General features: G+C 40.6%; 1 protein-coding gene across 1 annotated transcript in view; it reads left to right on the forward strand.

The window, feature by feature from the left end:
* Positions 1 to 26,214, forward strand: part of LOC124615935 (cytochrome P450 6k1-like) — a 46,848-nt gene that overhangs the window by 15,338 nt on the left and 5,296 nt on the right. Inside the window, exons 3-4 of the mRNA XM_047144124.1 lie at positions 12,966 to 13,205; positions 19,198 to 19,449. Of these exons, the coding sequence (XP_047000080.1) occupies positions 12,966 to 13,205; positions 19,198 to 19,449 (492 nt within the window). The remainder of the gene's footprint in view (positions 1 to 12,965; positions 13,206 to 19,197; positions 19,450 to 26,214) is intronic.

The raw sequence follows: 26,214 nt of genomic DNA on the forward strand, positions 1-26,214 counted from the left end.
ATCTGAAACGAGCCTCATTTTGGTCCTCCAGTCGGACAACTGATCAAAATGTGTAATACCCAGATTTGTGGTGCCTTTCGATGTGACAGTGTCCCGATGTTGGACTGCCTAGAAACTTGAGGGCAGATATACTGGTCGTCAAGGTTATGGTCGATTAAATTTGACCACAACAAAGCGGGATCGCTACATTGTGCACCAAGCACATTTTAACCCCTTAACCTGGCATCATTTAACCAAATGCAAAGCTGCATGCCCTAGGGAAAAATTACGACTGTAGTTTCCCCTTGCCGTTCACAGTACCAGCACAGCATGGCCGTCTTGGTTAATGTTACAAGTCCAGATCAGTGAATCATCCAGACTGTTGCCCATACAACTACTGAAAGGGGTGCAGCCCCTCTTCAGGAACCACACGTTTGTCTGGCCTCTCAACAGATACCCCTCCGTTGTGGTTGCACCTACGATACGGCTATCTGTATCGCTGAGGCACGCAAGCCACCCCACCAACGGCGAGGTACATGGTTTATAGGGAGGGACGGAAGGGGGAGGGCGTTTGCTATTTGGGGAGCAGAATAACTGATGACGGTCGAAGTAGAGAGGATACAAAATGCAGACTGGCTACGGCAAGGAAAGCGTTTCCGAAGAAGAGAAATTTGTTAACATCGAGTGTATAATTAAGTGTCATGAAGTCTTTTCCGATAGTATTTGTATGGCGTGTAACCCTGCCTGGAAGTGAAACGTGGACGATAAATAGTTTAGACAAGGAGAGAATAGAAGATTTCAAAATGTAGTGCTACAGAAGAATGATCAAGATTGGATGGGTAGATCACATAACTAATGAGGAGATACTGAATACGATTGGGGAGAAGAGGAGTTTGTGGAACAACTTGACTTGAAGAAGGGATCGGTTGGTAGGACATATTCTGAGGGATCAAGGGATCACTAGTTTTGTATTGGAGGGCAGCGTGGGGGGGGGGGGGGGGGGGGGGAGGCGGGGGGGGGGGGCTAAAAATCGTAGAGGGAGACCAAGAGATGAATCCACTAAGCAGATTCAGAAGGTTGTAGGGTGCAGAAGTTATTCGGAGATGAAGAGGCTTGCACAGGATAGAGTAGCATGGAGAGCTGCATCAAACCAGTCTCTGCACTGAAGACCACAAGAACAACAACAACACTTGGCATCCGAGAACAGCTGTCTCCTGCACCACTGGTCGGAGACTACCAACAGCAGGACTAGATAATTACCACCCCCTTCGTAGGTTGCTGTTAACACCACAGTGCAGACTTCTACGTTTCGAGTGCTACCGTGTCCGAGAAGCGTGGACTGATAACGAATGGCGTCGCATTGTCTTCAGTGATGAATTGCAGTTCTGCACAGCTCGGGATGACCGTCGTCGGCGAGTATGGGGCGACCTTGGAGAGATCGAGTTCTTCCGGTGTTTTGGTGAGCCACATCAGTGTTACTCCTGACGCTGTGGTTTGAGGAACCATCGGGTATGACTTCAAGCCACGTCTGACAGTCACTGAGAGAACACTGATGGCACAATGGTACGTTACAGACATCCTGTATCATCACGTCTTACCTCTCATGAGATAGTATTCTGGTGCCATTTTTTAAAAAGGCAGTACTAATACATACGTGGCACGTGACTACAATGAAGTAGACAGGATCGTTGGTTGTCGCCAACTTAAATAAATAGGATGACAACGATCAGCAATACTATTTTCAGTGCGGGTGCACACCGTGCCCGATCTGTTATGGGAATCAGGGACTGCGAGTGTGGGTTCATGGGCCGCCGTCACTCTGTCAGTAGTGAGTGACAGGCTGGGAATCTGGGTCGGAAGCGAAGCGTGCACGGATGGCCGAGGCGATCAAGGCGATCGCTAGCGTAAAGCGGGAAATCCGGGTTCGAGTTCCGGTTTGGCACAGATTTTCTGCTGTTACCATTGATACATTTCAATGCTCAAATGCGGCTAACGTCATTAAAAGCGCTGAACAATATAGTATTAGTTTAGAAGTCTTTATAGAAAGGTTCCAGAACTTGTCTCGCTTGTAAATGGTACTAATGCCCACATAATACTAACGAGGGCAAGCTGGCTGGAAGCAGATGTTAGTAGGAATGGAATTTTAAAATCTGACTGGAATGTGTACCCCAAAGACAGGCGGAATACCGGTGGATGATACTTGTTCATAGTCGTAAATAATATGATAATATCTAGTGAGGTTATTACAGATTTTGAAGCAAAATAATTTGGGTAAAGATATGGGTTAAAGGTGGATCAAACATGATAATCGTATGCTTTTATAGACCCCACGTCTTAGGAACAATGGTAGAAGAATATTTGGGCGAGAACTCGGAGATTTTCTGTAAATTTGCTAATCATGTATCGGGTTATAAGTAACCTTTCCCTGTTTAACAAGTCATAAAACGGAAACTAATTACCGTACGAGTACCAGACTTGGTAGGATTAATATCAAGGAGATGGGGAAGAGAAATAATGCACAATAGATTCAATTGGAAAACATTTTATGTCCTGCTACGATACATCAAACCATTACGTACCGGTGCTATTACTGCTACAAAAGGGGCTCAATATGAAGCCCATCAGTCTCCAGAAGAGTCTGAAAGCGCAGCATTGCATTCTGCACAACAGAACGAAGCATGTCCGTAACTACAGTATAATAACCGACGGGAAGACAGCCAGTTCGAATCCGCATGTGGAACTAATTTTCATATCAGGATTTGCCTGGTAAAGAAATGGAAAATAGTTATAAGTACTTCTACATTTAGGTCGACATCAGTACACCACAAAGGCCTTATTGCGTGTGGCAGAGAGTATTTTCCGTACCACTGTCACTTTCCCCTTTCCTGGTCCAATCGAGAATATTTCACGGAAAGGACGATTATTGGCAAGCCTCTGCGTGGTCTACAATCTCTCTAATTTTACTTCCACGGTCTTGCGGCGAGAAAAACGTCCGAGGAAGCAATATTTTGATTAATCCTTCTAGGAACGTATGTTCTTGCAATTTTAACATTACACTGCGCATTATGCAGAACGGCTCTTATGGAACGTCTACCATTGCTAAAAAAAGTATAACGAAACGCAGTTGCTCTTCTCTGTCACCTCTGCCAATCGTATCTGATACAGGTTCTAAACTGATGAGCAATATTCATGTATTGATCAAACGAGATTTTGTATCCTGCGTTCTTTGTGAATGTGCTACAATTCCTGATGATTGTTTCTATACATCTCAGTCGAGCGTCTGCCCTACGTCTGATTAGTTTTATGCTGTTGTTCCACTTTAAATCGCTCAGTCTGGATACTCTTCGGTAGTTTCTGGGTGTGACAGCTTCCAGCGATTGTTCTGCAATCGTGTAATCAGAAAATAATGGCTCTTTGCCCCTATTTACGCGCAATATCAAAAATCTTAAACTTATAATTGGTGAATGACGCAACCAGTCACAAATACTTTTTAAATGCTTCATTTTAGTGCCATAACCGGGTTCGGGCTACCATGCTAATATTTTTCGTTACATAGGTGTTTTGATGAATAGTATGTCGTCTCCGGGCGGGGACTACTCAGGAGGATGTCGTTATCAGGAGAAAGAAAACTGGCGTTCTACGGATCGGAGCGTGGAATGTCAGATCCCTTAATCGGGTAGGTAGGTTAGAAAATTTAAAAAGGGAAATGGATAGGTTGAAGTTAGATATAGTGGGAATTAGTGAAGTTCGGTGGCAGGAGGAACAAGACTTCTGGTTAGGTGACTACAAGGTTGTAAACACAAAATCAAATAGGGGTAATGCAGGAGTAGGTTTAATAATGAATAGGAAAATAGGAATGCGGGTAAGCTACTACAAACAGCATAGTGAACGCATTATTGTGGCCAAGATAGATACGAAGCCCACACCTACTACAGTAGTACAAGTTTATATGCCAACTAGCTCTGCAGATGACGAAGAAATTGAAGAAATGTATGATGAAATAAAAGAAATTATTCAGATAGTGAAGGGAGACGAAAATTTTATAGTCATGGGTGACTGGAATTCTAGTGTAGGAAAAGGGAGAGAAGGAAACATAGTCGGTGAATATGGATTGGGGCTAAGAAATGAAAGAGGAAGCCGCCTGGTAGAATTTTGCACAGAGCTCAACATAATCATAGCTAACACTTGGTTTAAGAATCATGAAAGAAGGTTGTATACATGGAAGAACCCTGGAGATACTAAAAGGTATCAGATAGATTATATAATGGTAAGACAGAGATTTAGGAACCAGGTTTTAAATTGTAAGACATTTCCAGGGGCAGATGTGGACTCTGACCACAATCTAATGGTTATGACCTGTAGATTAAAACTGAAGAAACTGCAAAAAGGTGGGAATTTAAGGAGACGGGACCTGGATAAACTGAAAGAACCAGAGGTTGTACAGAGTTTCAGGGAGAGCATAAGGGAGCAATTGACAGGAATGGGGGAAAGAAATAAGGTAGAAGAAGAATGGGTAGCTTTGAGGGATGAAGTAGTGAAGGCAGCAGAGGATCAAGTAGGTAAAAAGACGAGGGCTGGTAGAAATCCTTGGGTAACAGAAGAAATATTGAATTTAATTGATGAAAGGAGAAAATATAAAAATGCAGTAAATGAAGCAGGCAAAAAGGAATACAAACGTCTCAAAAATGAGATCGACAGGAAGTGCAAAATGGCTAAGCAGGGATGGCTAGAGGACAAATGTAAGGATGTAGAGGCTTATCTCATGAGGGGTAAGATAAATACTGCATACACGAAAATTAAAGAGACCTTTGGAGATAAGAGAACGACTTGTATGAATATCAAGAGCTCAGATGGAAACCCAGTTCTAAGCAAAGAAGGGAAAGCAGAAAGGTGGAAGGAGTATATAGAGGGTCTATACAAGGGCGATGTGCTTGAGGACAATATTATGGAAATGGAAGAGGATGTAGATGAAGATGAAATGGGAGATACGATACTGCGTGAAGAGTTTGACAGAGCACTGAATGACCTGAGTCGAAATAAGGCCCCCGGAGTAGACAACATTCCATTGGAACTACTGACGGCCTTGGGAGAACCAGTCCTGACAAAACTCTACCATCTGGTGAGCAAGATGTATGAAACAGGCGAAATTCCCTCAGGCTTCAAGGAGAACATAATAATTCCAATCCCAAAGAAGGCAGGTGTTGACAGATGTGAAAATTACCGAACTATCAGTTTAATAAGTCACAGCTGCAAAATACTAACACGAATTCTTTACAGACGAATGGAAAAACTAGTAGAAGCCAACCTCGGGGAAGATCAGTTTTGATTCCGTAGAAACACTTGAACACGTGAGGCAATACTGACCTTACGACTTATCTTAGAAGAAAGATTAAGGAAAGGCAAACCTATGTTTCTAGCATTTGTAGACTTAGAGAATACTCTCTTTCAAACTCTGAAGGTGGCAGGGGTAAAATACAGGGAGCGAAAAGCTATTTACAATTTGTACAGAAACCAGATGGCAGTTATAAGAGTTGAGGGACATGAAAGGGAAGCAGTGGTTGGGAAGGGAGTAAGACAGTGTTGTAGCCTCTCCCCGATGTTGTTCAATCTGTATATTGAGCAAGCAGTAAAGGAAACAAAAGAAAAATTCGGAGTGGGTATTAAAATCCATGGAGAAGAAATCCATGGAGAAGAAATAAAAACTTTGAGGTTTTGTAATTCTGTCAGAGACAGCAAAGGACTTGGAAGAGCAGTTGAACGGAATGGACAGTGTCTTGAAAGGAGGATATAAGATGAACATCAACAAAAGCAAAACGAGGATATTGGAATGTAGTCGAATTAAGTCGGGTGATGCTGAGGGAATTAGATTAGGAAATGAGACACTTAAAGAAGTAAAGGAGTTTTGCTATTTGGGGAGCAAAATAACTGATGATGGTCGAAGTAGAGAGGATATAAAATGTAGATTGTCAATGGCAAGGAAAGCGTTTCTGAAGAAGAGAAATTTGTTAACATCGAGTATAGATTTAAGTGCCAGGAAATCATTTCTGAAAGTATTTGTATGGAGTGTAGCCATGTATGTTTGGACAAGAAGAGAATAGAAGCATTCGAAATGTGGTGCTACAGAAGAATGCTGAAGATTAGATGGGTAGATCACATAACTAATGAGGAAGTATTGAACAGGGTTGGGGAGAAGAGAAGTTTGTGCCACAACTTGACCAGAAGACGGGGTCGGTTGGTAGGACATGTCCTGAGGCATCAAGGGATCACCAATTTAGTATTGGAGGGCAGCGTGGAGGGTAAAAATCGTAGAGGGAGACCAAGAGATGAATACACTAAGCAGATTCAGAAGGATGTAGATTGCAGTAGGTACTGGCAGATGAAGAAGCTTGCACAGGATAGAGTAGCATGGAGAGCTGCATCAAACCAGTCTCAGGACTGAAGACCACAACAACAACAACATGTCGTCTTCTCCACACTGCACAAGAATATTCGAATGTTTAGTGCCACTTTATATAAAAGTGTTTTTGTAAACGACGTAGCACATGGTCACATTTCAAACAAAAATCATTAAGTCATACGAGCGGTGTAGTGTAACGACGCGTATGACTCAATGATTTTTGTTTGAAATATGACCATGTGCAGACTTCGTCACCTACGTCGTTTACAAAACACTTCAAAAAAATTATTTAAATTTTTTTAAAGTTCTCTATAAAAGGTTCTTGAACGAAACTGTAATTAAAACACCTTCACTTGAGTCGTTTGTGCAAAATTATGTCACTCAGTCCAACTGGTTTGCACAAACTTTTGAAATTTAAGTGTAGTTTGTTTCTTCTTGGAAATTATATTCTTGCAAGTTATATTATTTTTCCCATATTACAATCAGACTGTAAAACCTTTAAGATTCAAAAAATCGAAATCAAACTCTTCTGGAAATTAATATCTTGGAAAAATTCAGTAATAACTCTTCCTCAATATAACTCTTCATAAATAATTCTCGAACACGTATTTAAGCTTTAGAGCATACACTGTTTTATTGTCTTCGTATATGCTACATACAGATGTGAACATCAGACTCGACAAAACAGACCTGACCAAAATACAACATGAACTAAACATTCTGTGACAGCATTACAATGGAAAAATAAAGAAATTTTAATTTATTTGAATGTTGGAGGTTCGACGCATCAACCCGGTCACAGGATCTTCTGCTGCTCTTTGGCCGTTGACCCGCGGCGTCTAGTGGCCAGCAGTTTTCTTTCTCGTTCCGGCAGTGAAGATGCTGTTTCCGCGAGTTGCGCTGCTCTCTCCAAACATGAAACATACAAATCAAAAATACAAAACTTTAAATATTTTACAAACATAACAAAATATTACAAATACATACACAAAACACTAAATTAAACTTATATTTACCTGCAAACTGAGCTGATCCTTGTGGATGGGGTATGTAATGGGACGCGAAGAGAGAGAGAGCAAAATAGTTGTGTTCACTTACATTCGTTCCAGGAGCTTGCGATTTAATTTGTTGTGATCCATGTGGTTTTCTAGCTCCACCACACGTATTGTAAATAAGTTGCTGTGGTACACTTCATAATATTCTTAAAATGCCCGTTGAGCGTCGCACATGTGTTCTACACTTGTTTTTCTTTACAATGTGAAGATTATCATGAGGCAAAGATACCATTCATTAAATACTGATCAAGGATGTAAAGAGAGCAAAGATGATGTGTGGGATGTGCAATATGTAACACGTTAATAATCGAAAAATGTTTGTACCCTAAGTATAAACTCATTGTTTAAAGACAGTAGGATAAACTGTTTTTAGTGGGACTTTTTTAACTGTGAGTGAAAATTATTGACGAAACTGACGAAATACTTCAAACCTGACCGACTGCGTATGATTAAGTATACATATATCTGCAAAAATTTATATATACGTATTTTGGTTATCACTACAGTTCATAAGTTAATTGCAGGAAATATTAAAATTAAAAATTGAGCATTAAAAAAATTAATGTGCAGCGTGGAGCATACGACATGCTGTTCATGAAAACATCTATGTAACGAAAAGTACTAGCCATCTGAAGATGGGCATGGTAGCCCGACACCGGTTATGGCACTAAAATAAAACATTCAAAAAGTATTTGTGGCTGATTGCGTCATTCACCAACTACCATTAACGCTTCGGAGTTCACAACATCCAACATGTATAAAATAACATCTTACATTTATGTTGCGATCAACTGCAAATCCCTGCACCGAACGTCGGTCCTCTGCAGGTCTTCCTGAATTTTACTTCACAGGTGGTCTGATATTAAACACGCTCGTACTTTATTAGCCAGCATTGTGGAACTGTATAGAATGACATATGGAAGTCAAGCAACACTGCATTCAGGTAACACGGCAACAACCGGTATTTGCTGCTTTCTGGATCTTGTAGAGGAACAGAGCGAGCTGGGTTTCACACGTTCGCTGTTTGCGGAACTTATATTGATTGCTGCAGAGCAGTTCCTCAGTCTCCAGAAATTTCATTAACATGCCACCATAAAATTTGCGAGATATGGGCCTATAGTTCTGTGCATCTGTCCGACGACCCTTCTCGAAAGCTGGAACGGACTGCGCTTTTTTTTTAAATACTAGGAGTGCTTCGCTCCTCCGGTATCTACAGTAATCTACAGTACATTGCTGCTAGAAGAGGAGTGAGTTTTTTCGCACATTCTATGTAGAACTGTACTGGTATCCCATCAGATTCAGTGACCTTCTCTCTGTTGGGCAATTTCAGCTGATTTTTCCATCCAGTGGTCACTTATTTCCATATCTGTCCGTATGACTTTCGTACGACAATTTAAAGGGAGAAGCTCAGTACGATGTTCCTCAGTGAAACAGTTTTGAAGAAAGGAATTTCGTATTTCGGCTTTCACTTCTGTGATCCTCCATTTCGACGCTACTGTCGTCGTAGTGTCTTGACAGATGACTTCGATCCGTTTGCTGAATTTTATGTAATACCTAAACCTTCTAGGATTTTCTGTCAAGTCAGTAGACAGAATTTTACTTTCGAATTATTTGAACGCTTCACGCATGGCTCTCTTTATTTGACTTTTTCGATTTTTATTTGTACGGGAGGCTTTGACCACGTCTGAATTTGTAGTTAAGGTCGCTTTACTTTCGGAGCAGCTTCACAATACGACCATCGAGGAACTCAAGAAATTCTGCATCTACCTGACTGCCTTAATTCAAACCTTACAGTATGTGAGAAAAGTATGTGAGAATAGTGCAAGTTAGTTTTCACATTATCGATGTTTTCGGAATTCATGCTCCGTGGCATCGAGGTCATTCTATTCAAGATACCTCGTCATATTTGAATTCAGAATATGTTATAAGATGCTGACCTGTGTTTTTTTCCAAGAACTGGGCACGGTTTTTTATTCGAGGGATATACGATAGATTATATTTAAAAGAGGGGCGAACTCAGCCGCAAATTCAGTACAGAATCTGACAGGGGTTCCATCGGACCCTGGAGCTTTGTTTAACGATTTCAGCTGTTTCTCAACACCATTAATTTCTGTTTCATTCATCTTTTCAGTGGTATATGGATTAAATTTGGGCAAATTTCCTGGGTTTTCCTTTGTAAAAGAACATTTGAAAACGGAGTTAAGCATTTCAGCATTCGTTTTGCTACCCTGAGCTGCAGTCCCTGTCTCATTCGCTAAGGACTGGACACTAACTTTGGTGCCACTAACGACGTTTACATACAATCAAAGTTTCTTTGAGTTCCGGGAAATATCATTTGACAATATTCGGCTACGGTAGTCATTTAAGGCATCACGCTTAGCTCTCTTGACAGCCAAAGACGTTTCATTCAGAATTTCTCTTTCTATAGCCCTACGCTTTATTTTACCCATTACGCAGTAATCTCTGTTTCTTCAGCAGTTTCTTTACAGTGACTGTATACCATGGAGGTTTCCTCCCATGCCGGCCGGGGTGGCTGAGGGGTTCTAGGCGCTTCAGTCTGAAACCGCGAGACCGCTACGGTCCCAGGTTCGAATCCTGCCTCTGGCATGGATGTGTGGGATGTCCTTAGATCAGTTAGGATAGACTCTGTCAGCCAAAATGGTCACGTAACCCTTGTCAGTACAGCAGCCATGCAGTCACCACGAGGCCCATGGAATACCATGATATGGCTGTCCAGATTATTACCAATCCCTCTCCACGTTTGACTCTTGGGACGTAAACCTGGCCAGAAGTTGGAAATAAGACTAATCTGACCAAATGACTTTCTTCCATTGCTCCACAGTCGCGGTTTTATGGCTTTGGCAATACGTTTTCCTGTTACGGGTATCCTCATCACTGGTGACTAGTTTTGGAATTTCATCTCGCCCTATAATTTTCTGCTTCTGGAGCTCTCTCCGTGTTGTCTAGGTGCTGACAGGGTTCGTAAGTACAACATTTAGTTCTGCAGTGACGGTTTCATCTGCCTGCGTCTTATTTTTCGCCACAATCCTCTTCCGTGACCGTCTTTCACGATCACTCAACCACACTTTCGCCCGCGTTGTGACATAGCGGATGATGTTTTCTTCTGCGGTATAAATCTGCGATACGGTGCCTCCTGGAACACCAAACACCGGCTAGCTTGGTTACTGAAGCACCCACCATGCGAGCTCCAACACTTTCTCCACGTTCAAATTCACTTAGCTCCGACATAACAACTACACAGAACACTGTTCTGATCACGACTGACGCTTGTAACGTATTGGGGACACTGCAGAAGCCCCATTCGTGTTCAGCTACAACAGCGCAACCTGCAGGCTTGCCTAGTATCTGCATTTATCTTGAAGCATGGACTTATCGCAGTCTTTCCAAATGTTTGTACAAACGTTAGGACCTGAAGAGTTTCATGGACCACGACCTTACATCCCGCAAGGTTTACCAGAAGATTTGTACAAACTATTGTACACAGACAATAAGTCTTTGCTAAGCTTGATATGAGCGTGGCTGTCAATAAACCAGAGACGGTTCTCCTTAAGTTGTAATTTTGTGTTTCGTCTTATTAAAAAAATGTATCAAATTAAACACACTGTTGTATACCCGTCACCCAAAGATGTCAGCCCTTGCAAATGATGTACCTTCTGAAAGGATACGGCCATTTTGCTTCCCCTCCTTTCTCAGTTGAATCTTATGCTTCAGCTATAATGACCTCACCGTTGAGGAGATGTTAAACCCTAATTTTCCATCCTGCTTTCCAAACCCACCCAACCATTTTTATGGCAAGTTCTGAACGCAGTACACCTTGCTGTGAAGAAAAGCACAAGAGAATAGTGTTGAGAGCACAGACGTGTGTAATTAAGCTATAAAGAGTCATTGGTAACAGGAAGACTGTATCACAGAATTAATTTACCCAAAGTACACATCAGTGCGCTAAATGATTTCCTGTCAGGTGTCGTGTTTTGAATGTCACGCCCGCCACTCGTATTAAGATTTCCTGACGTTTCCATAAAATACTTCACATTAAACAATGCAGCTAACCTAGGTACTCGGTTATGGCATCGAGAATGTATCATCAATATCAAGTCAAGAAATTTCAAAACGCCTTGCAGCCTCTCGACAAAAAGAAAGTAGGTTTCCAAATGAAGATCCAGAGAGAACTTACGGTCCAAAAAGCATGATCTGTACTGTAAATTTTGCGGCTGGTTCTTGGCGCTGTTTGCAAAGCACTGGGGGTGGTGTAGTGATCCTATTACTGCACGTAATCCGTCCATAGTCCTCAAGTTAGTAAGTGTGGCGAAGTGTATATTTTATTGTATTATACATCACAGATACTTCCGGTTCAGTGCATGGATGTAGCATTGGAAAAATTAAGCCTCTTATGCCAATGAGCAAACTGTTATCAGTTTGCTTCTTTCTTTACAGTCTCTTTGGGAGCAATACGAAAAACTCTGAAGAAATCAATTAGACGCCCATTCTACGATAAGTAGTATTCCAAGTTTTTCCAGTGGGTTATTGGAAAATGTTAAATGTCTTTTTTTTCAGATGACCAGAAATTTCTGTGACGTACATCCCCGAATCAAACAAGCCAGTGACCATCAAAGATTCCGTTATCTCTTATAAGTTCGATTTTTTCGTTACTGCCGGTCGCTGTGGCCGAGCGGTTCTACGCACTTCAGTCTGGAACCGCGCGATCGCTACGGTCAAAGGTTCGAATCCTGCCTCGGGCATGGATGTGTGTGATGTCCTTAGGTTAGTTAGGTTTAAGTAGTTCTGAGTTCTAGGGGACTGATGACCTCAGATGTTAAGTGCCATAGTGCTCAGAGCAATTTGAACCATTTTTTTCCGTTACTTTATCCTAACGTGAATCCCACACATTTGAGTAGTATTCAAAATATCACTGATTCCTCAAACATGCCATTCCTAAAAAAAAATGCAGTTTTTTCAATATTCCATAAATTAATAATTTAGCCACATCTTATTGTCATATTACGTAGTTTATGTTGTGACACAGCATTTCGAAACAAAGTTGCTGTGTATATTGATGACTAGTCGTGAATAAGCACTTGTAGAACTGTCAAGTCTAATCGCCCCACCGTACAACCACCGAGACCTTGTAGTTCATTTTAACGTCTAGGATAGGAAACATTACTTCATCAGTTTTCGATCACAATATGTTAACAAATAGCCTTCGAACTTCATCTTGAAACTTTTTAGACTGTATCTATAAGTGCATCCTTTGAAAGTTTCCTCGCATTGTGTATTTAGGATGGGCGTGTACTAAACAGATTTAGAGAGAAACGCGTTTGTTTGTAGCATTTCCGTTACGATGTTGAGAGCACGTTGGAGAAATAATATTATTGATTTCGTCATTATAGCACAGTACAGAATTTTCGTTTTCTATCATTCAAAAATTTAATGTTAGAGTGTCGCATTTAATTTTTAACTGAAATGTTATTTACTCTTTAGGTGAATAGCTGATTACAAACTTGTCTTGTTCCCAGCAGGAGGCAATAAATCTCTGACGATCAAGGAGTTGGCAGCACAGGCGTGGGTGTTCTTCCTCGCTGGGTTCGAAACTTCCTCAACCACCGTAAGCTTCTGTCTGTACGAGCTTTCTAAACATCCACATATCCAGAAGCGGCTGCAAGACGAAATTGATGCCGTACTGAAGAAGTCCAACGGCGAAGTGACATATGAAGATATTACGTCAAATATGCCATATTTGGAGAAAGTGATAGACGGTGAGCTTCAAGGTTTTCAATCTTTTTGGTAAGGCGAAGACAACAACCTTTCACAGTGAAACAGATCTAATAATCACCAAGTAAAATACTGTTTACTGGTGGATAACTTGCTTCGTATGCATTTACAAAGGTATTATCATTTCATCGTAAATAAAATGTGATTTATTTTTTAAAGTGCCTATTTTACAATGTAGTTTTACACGTCCAATGAGCTATGCCTAGTTTAGTCTCAGCTGGTTCCTCCATAACCATGGATAGAGGTACGCCACTCATACAATTACAGTTGTTGGTGACTTCAGTCTACCGTCGATCTGTTTGCGAAAATGCAGGGTACTATAAATTACTTATTCTATATTATTACTTATTCTATATTTTCCAAATTATTACTAGTACAAATATGACTTATGCATGAATAGAACCGTAAACTCAACCATTTTGCATCGTGCCCGCCATTAGCGTTACAAGTGCAGTGCCTTGACAAAATGACGACAAAGCAACAAAAGACTTTTTGTGTGTTAGGACATGCGGGATGTTTATTTGTTATAACAGTGCAACGTACATTCAGAATGAATTATGGAAAAGAAGCGCCATGCAAACAGAGTACTGAGCGTTGGTATCTGCAATTTAGGGACACTAACAGAAAAGTAGCGCCAGGTGCAATCGTTGAGAGGATGAAGGACGATTTCGTGCGCAGTCCAAAAAAATCAACGGTCTGTGCAAGCCTCGAGCTTGGAACACCGTAGAAAACTGTGTGGAAGATGGCTAAAATTTCAACTTCCAACGAGGCGAATCAGCTCTTCACTGGAGGATCGATCTTCATCGCTACCTAAACGACGAATTTCCATATCGCTGGAATAGGTGTAGTAGCGAAGATAAGATGACTCTGTTCCTGTGGACTCCCAGGTCGCCTGACCTAACGCCTGATGACTTTTTCCTTTCGGAGTACATTATGGACGGTGTTTGCGTATCCCCACTGCCAAGAACAGAAATCGCATAGGTGCCGCTGTAATGACCACTGACAGGATTTTACTGCCTAAGGTATGACAGGAAATTGGCTACCACTTGAACGTGTGTCATGTGACCAGAAAAGTACTAAGAGAATACTTGTAGAGTCCAAAACGCAAACTTGGTGACTTTACAGTTCTATTCATGTTTCAATCACATTTGTACACGTAATACTTCGAAAAATATAGAGCTTTGAAAACGAATGAATCATTTAAAGTTATCCTGCCTAAAGTTGGTGGTAGGCATAAATCATCGTCCGAAATTGTGCTAAATGCTTTCTCCGGAAATTACTTTGACCAATTAGTTTACGTAGTTCAGAACCCATATCAAGTGCAAATAGTAGCGTTAGCATACTAGACCTTTTAGCGACCAACGGTCCTGAGCAAATAGAGTGCATCATGACGGATAGAGGAAGTAGTGATCACAAGGCTGTTGTAACGAGATTTGAATACTGTAACAGCTAAACCCACCGAGAATAAAAGCAAAATACATCTATTTAAAAAAGCAGATAAAAATTCGCTTGGCACCTTTCTAAGAGACTGTTCATTTCTTCCATACTGACTATACAACTATCGACCAGATAAAGCTTGAATTCAAATAAACGGCGTTTACGGCAGTTGAAAATCTTGTGTAAAATAAATTAATAAAAGACAGAACAGATCTCCCCATGATAAATAAAACAGGTCAGGACACTATTGGAGAAGTGACGAGAAAAGGATGCCAGATTTAACGGAATGAAATATTTCGAAACACAGACTTCAATGCGAGATACTTTTAATACATTTCAAAATGACACTCTGTCTTGAAATACGGCAGAAAAACCGAACAGAGCTTGGCCTTACGTAACGTATACAAGCTGCAAGATACAATCAATACTTTCACTGCAAGATAACAGTGGTAATGTTACCGATGACAGCACCACTAAAGTGGAGTTGCTAAGGCTTTTCCGGAATCCCTTCAGCAAAGAAATATTCGAATCAAAACAACTGCAAACATGAGTAAACAATGGGAAATCCAGGGTGACTATGGTCGTGAGTATGTGAGATGGGTTTTCGTGAATATGTGTGTGTGTGTGTGTGTGTGTGTGTGTGTGTGTGTGTGTGTGCGTGCTTGTTCTATTTCCGATGAAGGCCTTATTGGCCGAAAGCTCACTTTTTGAGAGTCTTTTTGTTGCGCCTATCTGCAACTCAGCATCTCCGCTATATGGTGTGTAGCAACTGTCCCTTTCATCATATTGCTGCAAACATGAGCAACAGAATGGATACCCTGGAGTAGCGAAGCAGCTTAAATCAGTTAATAAAGGCAATGTCTCCGCTGCAGACCGTATAGCAATTAGATTCCTTTCGGAGTATGTTTAAGAAATTCATCCATTGTTACCAATCATATATAACCTGTCGCTCGACATAAGATCGGTATCTAACGACTGGAAAGTTGCACGGGTCACAACAATAGACAAGAAATTATTGACCTATATCAATGGTATCAACTTGCAGTCTGATCTTGGGATATATACTGTGTTATAAAACTATTAAATACCTCGAATAAAACGACACCGTTCCTCACAAGCGGCTCAAATTACGTGCCTGTACAATTGTCCGACTGGGCTCATGATTTCCTATCAATTCGTAGTAACTGACGAAAAGTCATCTAGTGAAAGAGATGAGACCTCTTGGATTCGCCAAGGAAATGTTACACAATCTGATGTTCTTTATATAAACTCCAGTATCCCGCAGATAATGTGAGCAGCCCTGTTAGGTTGTTTGCAGATTATGCCCTCTTAGATTGTCTGCAGATTATGTTGTCTTAACAGGGTGTATACGGGGACAAAGAAAAAAAATTCCCAGATTATTTACGGATTTTTCCCGGATATGCCGTTTAAAAGATATGCTTTTTCCCGGGCGAAAATACACTTTTTCCGTGCTAAGTGACAGTAGGTTTTCCGTAAACTGCTATTTGCAGACGCTTGTGCGTGCACGGTGTTTTGTTGTAAATTGCGCATTTCCTTTGCCACTAAAGTTTTATTTTTTCTCTCGTTTATATTTTATTGCTGCATTATCATTCTGCAGTAGCAGGATATAGTAACATTCTTTGCTAGAGAGTCAATTCTTACCAGTCAAAATTACAAAAATTTAACTGAAAGCAACAACAATGAAACATTTCCGGAATTCTGAAAAATTCCCTGGTTTTTCCCGGTTATCTCCCGGATGAAAAAATTCCCGGGGTTTTCCCGGACTTCCCGGTTGTGCCGGGTCGTGTACAACCTGTGTCTAGTAAAGGTTCAGAAGTCAAAACTAATTCCGAAATGATTTACAAACACGTATCTGTACTGAGCAAATAGTGGCAGCTGACGCTAACTAATAAAAAGTGTGAAATCCTCCGCATGAAAACTGGAGACATACCGTTACATTTCAGTTACACGATAAATGACACAAATTTAAAGGTCGTGAATTCAGCACCACACCTAAATTACGAACAACTTAAACTGTAACGACCACATAGAAAATGTGTGGGGAAGGTGAACCAAAGACTGTGTTTTATCGGCGTAACACATAGAAGATGCAACACATCTACTGAAGATATTACCTAGATTAAGCTTGTCCTTTCTCTCACTGCTGCACGGAATGTGATCCTCCGCCATATAACTGACGGAGAATATAGCAGAAGTTAAAAGAAGGGGAGCTCGTTTCGTACAATCGCTAAATAGGAAGTGTGCGTAACGGATGTGATAGGCGAGTTATGGTCGCAGTCGTTGCAATAATAACGTTTTTCGCTGCGGTGGGACCTTTCACCAAATTTCAATCAGCAGTTTTCTCCTCCGAATGCCAGAATATTTTGTTTACACCCCCTACATTGAGAGAAGTGGCCATGGGAGTAAAATAAATCAGAGCTCGTACCGAAAGATTTAGATTTTAGTTTTTCCCACGTGCTATTCAAGAGTGTAACATTCGAGAAATAACCTAAAAGTTGTTGTATGAACCCTGAGCCAAGCGTGAATTGCAGTCTGTAACAAGTTGTCACATTCGTGACTTAGTTCTGCTTGCATTTTCCTGTTCTTCTGTTTTCTCATTGTCTACAGGTGTTATTCCGTAAGGAGTTTTCTGAATTAGAGCAGTAGCATCTTTGATTCCAAATGTTTTCCACATTGCACGTTCTGTTCTGGAAAGGCTTAAATTCTTCATACTCTACATGTGAAATAACTACAACTGTTGCTGTGCAAGCCTCGTGCTCTCTTCATACAAATCCATAACCTAAACAGAAAAGTCGAAATGAGCCCCCATAAAGCATTAGGACCCGTAACAATCTTCTGAACTGTGTTTCAGTTAGGAATCTTCCAACTATTTTAAAGCGTGCATCGGCAATCCATCGAAAAAATTTCGGAGATTGTTCTGGGATACTTTTTTAACATTTTGGCATACAGAACCCGTGTTCTTGGGTAGCTCATTAGAATAATTGCTTTTCACTTGATATGTTGCCACCATTTATCTTTGCACTGCACTGAAAATATCTGCGCAGGAGTGAAATTCTCGACCGTATGTACTATATTTCGTTTTTGGAAAAAAAAGGAGAAGGCAGTTTCTGATGGTACTTACTGTTGAGAATTGTAGCGTTGATTTCACTCTTCGCCCTCAAACTTGCATCCAGTTTTGCTCGTTTCTGTTTCGGATTTGTTTTCCGCCAGTATTAGTTGTACGTCATCAGTTATACAGAAGTTAACCGATGAAGAGTTGGTCGATATACCGCTCTGGTAGCGGTTCGCTATATGCAGAGAAAGAGTGCCAGAACAATCCAATGCCGAACGGCTCCTACAGAGGTCGCAACTGCGTCACAGTGCTTCTTCATCTGCTTGAAGCTTCTTGCATTTCTCTGTGTTTTGTGTTGTACGTTTTGGTGGTTGCATATCGCAGAACTTACCCAGATACAAAGGCAACTGTGGATAAGTAACCAACTAAATCATAATTACTCATGATTACTTTCTAATGAGCCACTGTAGAGCAGCGGCCCTTCATACCAAAATATATCTCCAATCAACCACAGAGATTTTTTCGGTGAAGATCGGGTTTCCTCTATATATTCGATAATAGTGTCACCGATCATATAAGCGCGGTACTGCTGAGACAGAATGTCCAGAATATGGATTAGCAGCCTTTTGAGACCACAATATGCGACCAAGGAAAATGTCTGGGAGCACAGAAACCGCTTTAGTACTACATAAAACACCTCATAGAATAATCACTGCAGTAAAAGCACTAACACTGAGAAAGAGGAAGGAGAGGAAAGAGCAGGTAGATGTATTAGTACTTGTGTGGTGTAAAACTGTAAATGGTAATCCTTATGGAAATATATGAGAAAATTCAAGCAGTAATCATGATTGTATTTCTTATAAGCAGTAATCATGATTGTAATATCCTGACCAGCAGACGATATTGATTGGGGCTCGGAAGCGGCAGAGTCAGCGATAGACGACACCACCAGAGGCGTGAACAACAGATCACGCGGGCCCAGCCAATAGCAGGCCGGTTTTGCATTGCACAGCATGCCACATGAGATGTTACCAAAGTCGCCTAGCTGCTTTTCGGCTACCAACCTTGCTCTATAAATTGACTTTCTGGACTTTGTTATTATGATTCTTCAGTGCTCCACACAGCACATACTTGGCTTTATTTATGGATTACGCTTTTATTTAGGGAGCAGGCATGAAAATGGTTATGGTGGAACCTTATGAGATTAAATAAATAGAAAGCACTCTACCTGCCCTTATTCTTTTTCCAAAGAAAAATATACCTTTTGTAATAAGTTCAACAGTATCGCGCTATGAAGCATCAAATCAAATAACATTTGATCTATTTGTTCCAAATTTGCCTCATGTTGAAGTGCATTTATTAAAAAGATAAATAATTTTACATTGATGTGACAAGTATTATAGCAGAGAGTGAGATAAAGTAGAGTACTTTTAGTTTAGTGGCTTAATATGTGCGCTTTTTTCCAGAAACTCTTCGCGTATACCCACCGGTTGCCGCTCTGAACCGCGAGGTGGTGCAGGATTACAAACTGCCAGGCTATGACTGTGTCCTGGAGAAAGGAACTAAGGTCGTCATTCCAGTGTTGGGCCTTCATCGTGATCCCAAGTATTTCCGAAATCCTGACCAGTTCGACCCAGAGCACTTCTCTGACGAGCAGAAGGCTTCCAGACATCCCTTCTGCTATCTGCCCTTCGGCGAGGGGCCACGTATCTGCATTGGTGAGTCTCTTCCCGTTTATTATTTATTACTGGCAGATTAATCATGTTGCTCAGTTCTTTCTTTATACGATTCGCCCTCTTTTGCTCACACTTTCATTCAAACTTTCGACTCTCGAGTCATTTATACCGGCATCCGTATGTATGTGAAGATCAGTAGATAATTGACTCCTCGAAACATCGCATTTGGAGAAGGAAAGTGTATTAGAGTCGTCTCCCTGCCATCCCCCTACCAACCCGGCCTCCTTTCCCCTCCCACTCACGGATAACATGCTGTAAAAACGACTGCTGCTACTCTTTAAAACTGAATTTTTTTTCTAATTTTACCGCCATGATCTTTAAACCGAGAGGAACTCTGGAGTAAGCAAACGTATGTTCACTCGTACTGGAACATAGGTTACCGTAATCTCAAGAAAGGAGTTATCTGCGATGCAAAATATCTTCCTTTTAACGCCTCCCTTAGGAGTCTGTGCATTTCTTTGACGCTCTCGCTATAGGTAAGCAAATCCGTTACCGATAGCTCATTTAGTCCTTCAATTTCCATCTCTCACATAATATTACTTAGAAAGGTGCCAGATTCACAAAAAGTTATCCAAAATTTGTCAAAAGAGAGTTTTGTAGGTGAGTCAACAAGAGTCTAATATTTTAGTTTATAGGAGTGACACCTGGAAAATTCCTGTTGCCACTCAGGAACTGCTTCCTGTTGTGCAATGTATTACGGTTCCTTGCCGCTCCGTTCACAAATGTAGCAAGCGAAGACTGATTACTTGGTAGGTTACCGACAAATCTGTGTGTCCTTTACGTTCCTCGCCACACTGAATGTATGTCGTCATTTCTATTTGTATCACAAGAGAGATACCGCCTAGAGGAAAATTAAAGAGACATTTGGAGAAAAGAGAACCACTTGTATGAATATCAAGAGCTCAGATGGAAACCCAGTTATAAGCAAAGGGCCGGCCGGTGTGGCCGTGCGGTTCTAGGCGCTTCAGTCTGGAACCGCGTGACGGCTACGGTCGCAGGTTCAAATGCTGCCTCGGGCATGGATGTGTGTGATGTCCTTAGGTTAGTTAGGTTTAAGTAGTTCTAAGTTCTAGTGGACTGATGACCATAGATGTTAAGTCCCGTAGAGCTCAGAGCCATTTGAACCATTTTTTTATAATCAAAGAAGGGAAAGCAGAAAGGTGGAAGGAGTATATAGAGGGTCTATACAAGGGCGATGTACTTGAGGGCAATATTATGGAAATGGAAGAGGATGTAGATGATAATGAAATGGGAGATTCGATACTGCGTGAAGAGTTTGACAGAGCACTGAAAGACCTAAGTCGAAACAAGGCCCCGGGAGTAGGCAACATTCCATTAGAACTACTGACGGCCTTGGGAGAGCCAGTACTGACAAAACTCTACCATCTAGTGAGCAAGATGTATGAGACAGGCGGAATACCCTCAGACTTCAAGAAGAATATAATAATTCCAATCCCAAAGAAAGCAGGTATTGACAGATGTGAAAATTGCCGAACTATCGTTTTAATAAGTCATGGCTGCAAAATACTAACGTGAATTTTATACAGAAGAATGGAAAAACTAGTAGAAGCCGACTTCGGGAAAGATCAGTTTGGATTCCGTAGAAATGTAGGAACACGTGAGGCAATACTGGCCTTACGACTTATCTTAGAGGAAAGATTAAGGAATGGCAAACCAACGTTTCTAGCATTTGTAGACTCAGAGAAAGCTTTTGACAATGTTGACTGGAATACTCTCTTTCAAACTTTAAAGGTGGCAAGGGTAAAATACAGGGAGCGAAAGGCTATTTACAGTTTGTACAGAAACCAGATGGCAGTTATAAGAGTCGAGGGGCATGAAAGGTAAGCAGTGGTTGGGAAGGGAGTGACACGTTGTTGTAGCCTCTCCCCGATGTTATACAATCTGTATATTAAGCAAGCAGTAAAGGAAACAAAAGAAAAATTCGGCGTACGTATTAAAATCTATGGAGAAGAAATAAAAACTTTGATGTTCGCCTACGACATTGTAAATCTGTCAGAGACAGCAAAGGACTTGGAAGAGCAGTTGAACGGAATGGACAGTGTCTTGAAAGGAGGATAGAAGATGAACATCAACAAAAGCAAAACCAGGATAATGGAATGTAGTCGAGTTAAGTCGGGTGATGCTGAGGAAATTGGATTAGGAAATGAGACACTTAAAGTAGTAAAGGAGTTTTAATATTTGGGGAGCAAAATAACTGATGGTGGTCGAAGTAGGAGGATATAAAATTTAGACTGGGAATGGCAAGGAAAGCGTTTCTGAAGAAGAGAAATTTGTTAACATCGAGTATAGATTTAAGTGTCAGGAAGCTGTTTCTGAAAGTATTTGTATGGAGTGTAGCCATGTATGGAAATGATACATGGACGATAAATAGTTTGGACAAGAAGAGAATAGAAGCTTTCGAAATGTGATACTACAGAAGAATGTTGAAGATTAGATGGGTTGATCACATAACTAATGAGGAGGTATTGAATAGAATTGGGGAGAAGAGGAGTTTGTGGCACAACTTGACAAGAAGAAGTGACCGGTTGGTAGGGCATGTTCTGAGGCATCAACGGATCACAAATTTAGCATTGGAGGGTAACGTGGAGGGTAAAAATCGTAGAGGGAGACCAAGTGATGTATACACTAAGCAGATTCAGAAGGATGTAGGTTGCAGTAAGTAGTGGGAGATGAAGAAGCTTGCACAGGATAGAGTTGCATGGAGAGGTGCATCAAACCAGTCTCAGGACTGAAGACCACAACAACAACATATTATACTCGGCGGCTGTAACTTATTTCGCTGAATGATGACTAGTCTTTTCGTCTCTAATATGTGTGATTCGCGTATTTGCGGAATTCCATATCATTTCTTTGTGCAAAGAGTGAATTAACATTTTGCATATATCGTCGAATCGTCGAGAGTTCCCATCCTGGGGCAAGTGTGGGGAGTCCCCCTCCCCACCTCCCCCCAGTTACCACCCCTCCTCCCCCAGCTTTCAGAAAAAGGAAGAAAGACAAATGTAGTCGGGTGTTTTTCTTTCAAGAAAATGCTATAAAATGTTTTTTATATGCCAGTAGTGTTCGTTACATGCATACTTCTCTTTTTATGCGGGGAGCAATGAGTAGCCTATAAGTGCAGATACTTTTGTTGCTGACTGAATAACATTTCATCAGTATTCACGTTGTTTGCAGACGAATAATTGTAGCCATTAGAAGTCGGATGTTTTTAGGCTGTTCAGTACCTTCAAGTACATGTGGCAAGAGCAATCAATCCAGCAATGTTTATTTTCTCCTAGGCAGCAGCTCAGCTGTTGAAGTGTGGATACATGGACGGTTAGTGTATACTGACAGGCATAGCCCACCTAGTGGTGCTGTACGACTGTACAGAAAACATCAGGTTGTAAAGCTTGTGACTTGTTTGTGGGAATACTGTTGGACGCAGAGAAAAGTAACCAACACACTGATGACTGTAAATATTAAGGTACCTTACGTAAACATGCCTGCATCTATACCCATGACATACCTGTATGAGTTCAAGCGATCTCAAGGCGCAGCGTTCAGCAAGAAAGAGCGTGCAAACGCAACATCATTGACGAGTCATCCACCTTCCGCAATCCCACACAAGCCAACAAGACAGCACAACACGGCAACGCTTATGATCACCGTTAACATGTCGAAACCGTGTTATTTTTAGTATATGTCTGTAGTGTCCTACATGTGATCTGCACTTAGTTTAGTGTCTTCAGTCACCGGAAATTACTTTTGAATAAAAGAAAGCAAACAGGTGAAAAGTGTAAATACCCTTAAAAACGTAATTGCTATTATGTAGCGTTCCTCTGTTTTTTCTTTCGTCGCATCGTTTCAGAATACTTACATTTTTACAGATGAACATACATTTTTATAAATGATGCATGTTATTCTATCCAATAAAAAAGACACTAAATTCTTAAGCCGGTTTGAATGGAATGTTAGAAATCCTCTTAACGGGATTGTTCTTAAATATTTTGAAGTTAAATTTCTGTTACAGAGATGCATATCAGGAATTTCTCCGAACAAAAAGGTGTTTCTGCTACACAGAAAAGGAACTTCCATGATTAATTAAAAGTTCAAGGTTCAATGCCTTCAGAAGTGCATCCCACAACAGCTTATAGTTTAGTTTCAACATGAGCTTCTACCTTCACGCTATCTGTCGATAGAATCTCTCCACTGCCAATCATCTCGCGTCTCATTGCCACAATATTCTTCCATCATTAGTGCTAAGTCTGCTGGTATCGGTACTGACTGGGATGAATTGAATCTGTCAATTTCAGATTCGACTGTCAACATGAAATTTGATTCGTGATTTCATAAAGGATATTGGTGAGAAAAACTACGAAAACATTATATTAAAGGACTGGGCTAGAAAGGTACTCGTGGCTAGTATACTCGCCTAAGTTTAAGGGAGGGAAATACAAGTATTGCAGTCTTTTCACACCAGTTATAAAAAGAGGAATATGTGTTGCTTTTGTGGTAAAGGCTCACCAGGGTTACAGACACTCATGAAGATTTAATTTTATTTAGAGTAAGTTTGGATGACAAAGTGTTGGAGTATCATTCATAAAATCGTAGTGTAAAAGCAAAAATATTTCACAAAGACATCAAAAGAATTTAATAAATATATGTGGTTCTGTGTTACAACACGAGATTGTTGATGATGTAAGGAGATCACCATCGTTTTCATTATGGATGATGAAACGGCTGACATTAGTAGGAAAGATCAACTGCGCGTGGCAGTACGGTATGTAGACGAGTAATTAAACTTTACAGATAAAGAAGAATCTTTAGGGTTTGCAGAGCTGACTACGCTGTATACTGAGGCAATTTCTTCGTATATTTTAAAAATTGTTAAAAATTTGGGCGTTGACATGAATAACTTGATTAGCTTCGGCTCTGATGGCTGCGTGACAATGTCAGACCATCAAATCTAAGTACAGGTTAGGATTAAAGCAGCAGTTCCCACACTTTTCCTGTGATGGAAGAATTTGGTGGGACACATTGTTCATTTTCAACGTTAATAACGTTTTCAATAATAAGAACTTGTTTTATTCAGTGATTACTTCAATTTGAAATCATAAATAATAGCACAGAAATCATAATAGATTTGTTAAGTAGTAATTAACATCGTCAACATGTCGAAAACGATCCCGTGGAACACCAGTGATACGGGGAACACATTTTGGGGAACCCTGGTTTAAAGGAAGTATCCTTCAGCTGTTTGTTTCCACTATCCATCAAACAGACTAAACTTAGTTGCTAATGACCTTAAAAGTGGCAGAAAATTCGTAACACCATCTAAACAATAAAAGAAGTTATTAGATTTGTAAAGGAAGTGTATTGTCCCTTATACTAATTAAAGCTCGCAAAGAGGTATTTAAGCAATCATTCTTCCTGCGCTCATACGCGGATGTATCGCGCGGAAACTTTAGAATATGGTACAATTAGAAGCAGCCCTGACACGCAATTCACAGTGTTTTTAAAGTATGGAAGTCGATGCAGAAAGGCAGATAGTCATAGCTGGGCACAAGACCGGTTGCCTGGTTAACTTTTAAGTTAACTTTAAAAAAACGATAATGGACTCTTTAGCTTACGTTAACTTCTTTTGAGTCCGTACATTAGGTTCCAGCCCTTTAAGACAAAAACGACGCAACGACGCCCGCGGAAGTCATGTTCTGACAAGTCCAGGCCATGTGAGTGTACGTCTGCGGCTGGGTGCGTGTAGTTGACGTAAACAGTCGAGTGTGAGCGAGAAATGTTGGGAGTTTATTTTGTCTGTTTACTGCAAACTGCTTCTTGTTATCAGATTAACTATGGAAGTTAAATCACGGCAGGAAATGTATGTATGTCAACAATCGAGTGAAAGTAGTAAGAAAACGTACGGAAAAAGTCGTAGAAGAGGCTTTGAGGCATGAACCCTCCGATAGTTTAAATGGCAATGGTACTTTAAGTGGCGGTGGCTGAAGCAGCAATAACGAAGACGAACAGGAAGATTTTTTTTTTTTACGTATGTGATTCAACCAAAAGAGAAGCCTCGTGGTAACACATCAGCAAAAAGTAAAGCCCAGGGTTTACTCAAATTGTGGCTGTGCCTGAAATCAAAAGACTCATCTAACGATGCTGAGTTTCCAGGGGTGTACGTTGTAATAGGTTTACTTATTAAATATAACATCCCTATACCCTCGAGTGCTGCAGTAAAACGAGTTTTTTCTGTGGGCAAAGACATTTTATCTCCTTAACGAGCCTCGCTCTCGGATGAAAATATGTTGGCGTTCATGAATCGAAATATGTACTTTCTGTCATGAACTATCTGATTCTTCTGTATTTTATTCTCAGGTTATGTAACTTTGATAACTAAATAATTTTAAAACTGAATGATAATATGGATGAAACTGTTTTTTATTTATCCTCGATGTCCCACCTACACTTAAGCAACTAACATATTTTTAAGACACAAAGGAATTGCAAACACTGGCATTGATTTGGCATTGATTTACATCAATGGGTAAGGCTGAAAATTTGCTAAAATACTAGATCGCGGCAGTCATACTGTGTATGAAATAAAAACACATTATTTTAACTATTTTATGAAAAAGTGGATATTTTGCAACAAAAAAGCAGAAAGAACTAAAAATGTACACCTCATATGATTTTACGCTGATAATGTTACAAAAAGAAAAGTGTAAAGTATAGGTTCGTTTATGGATCTGACAC

Source organism: Schistocerca americana, chromosome 5, assembly GCF_021461395.2.
Source record: "Schistocerca americana isolate TAMUIC-IGC-003095 chromosome 5, iqSchAmer2.1, whole genome shotgun sequence".
Taxonomy (NCBI): domain Eukaryota; kingdom Metazoa; phylum Arthropoda; class Insecta; order Orthoptera; family Acrididae; genus Schistocerca; species Schistocerca americana.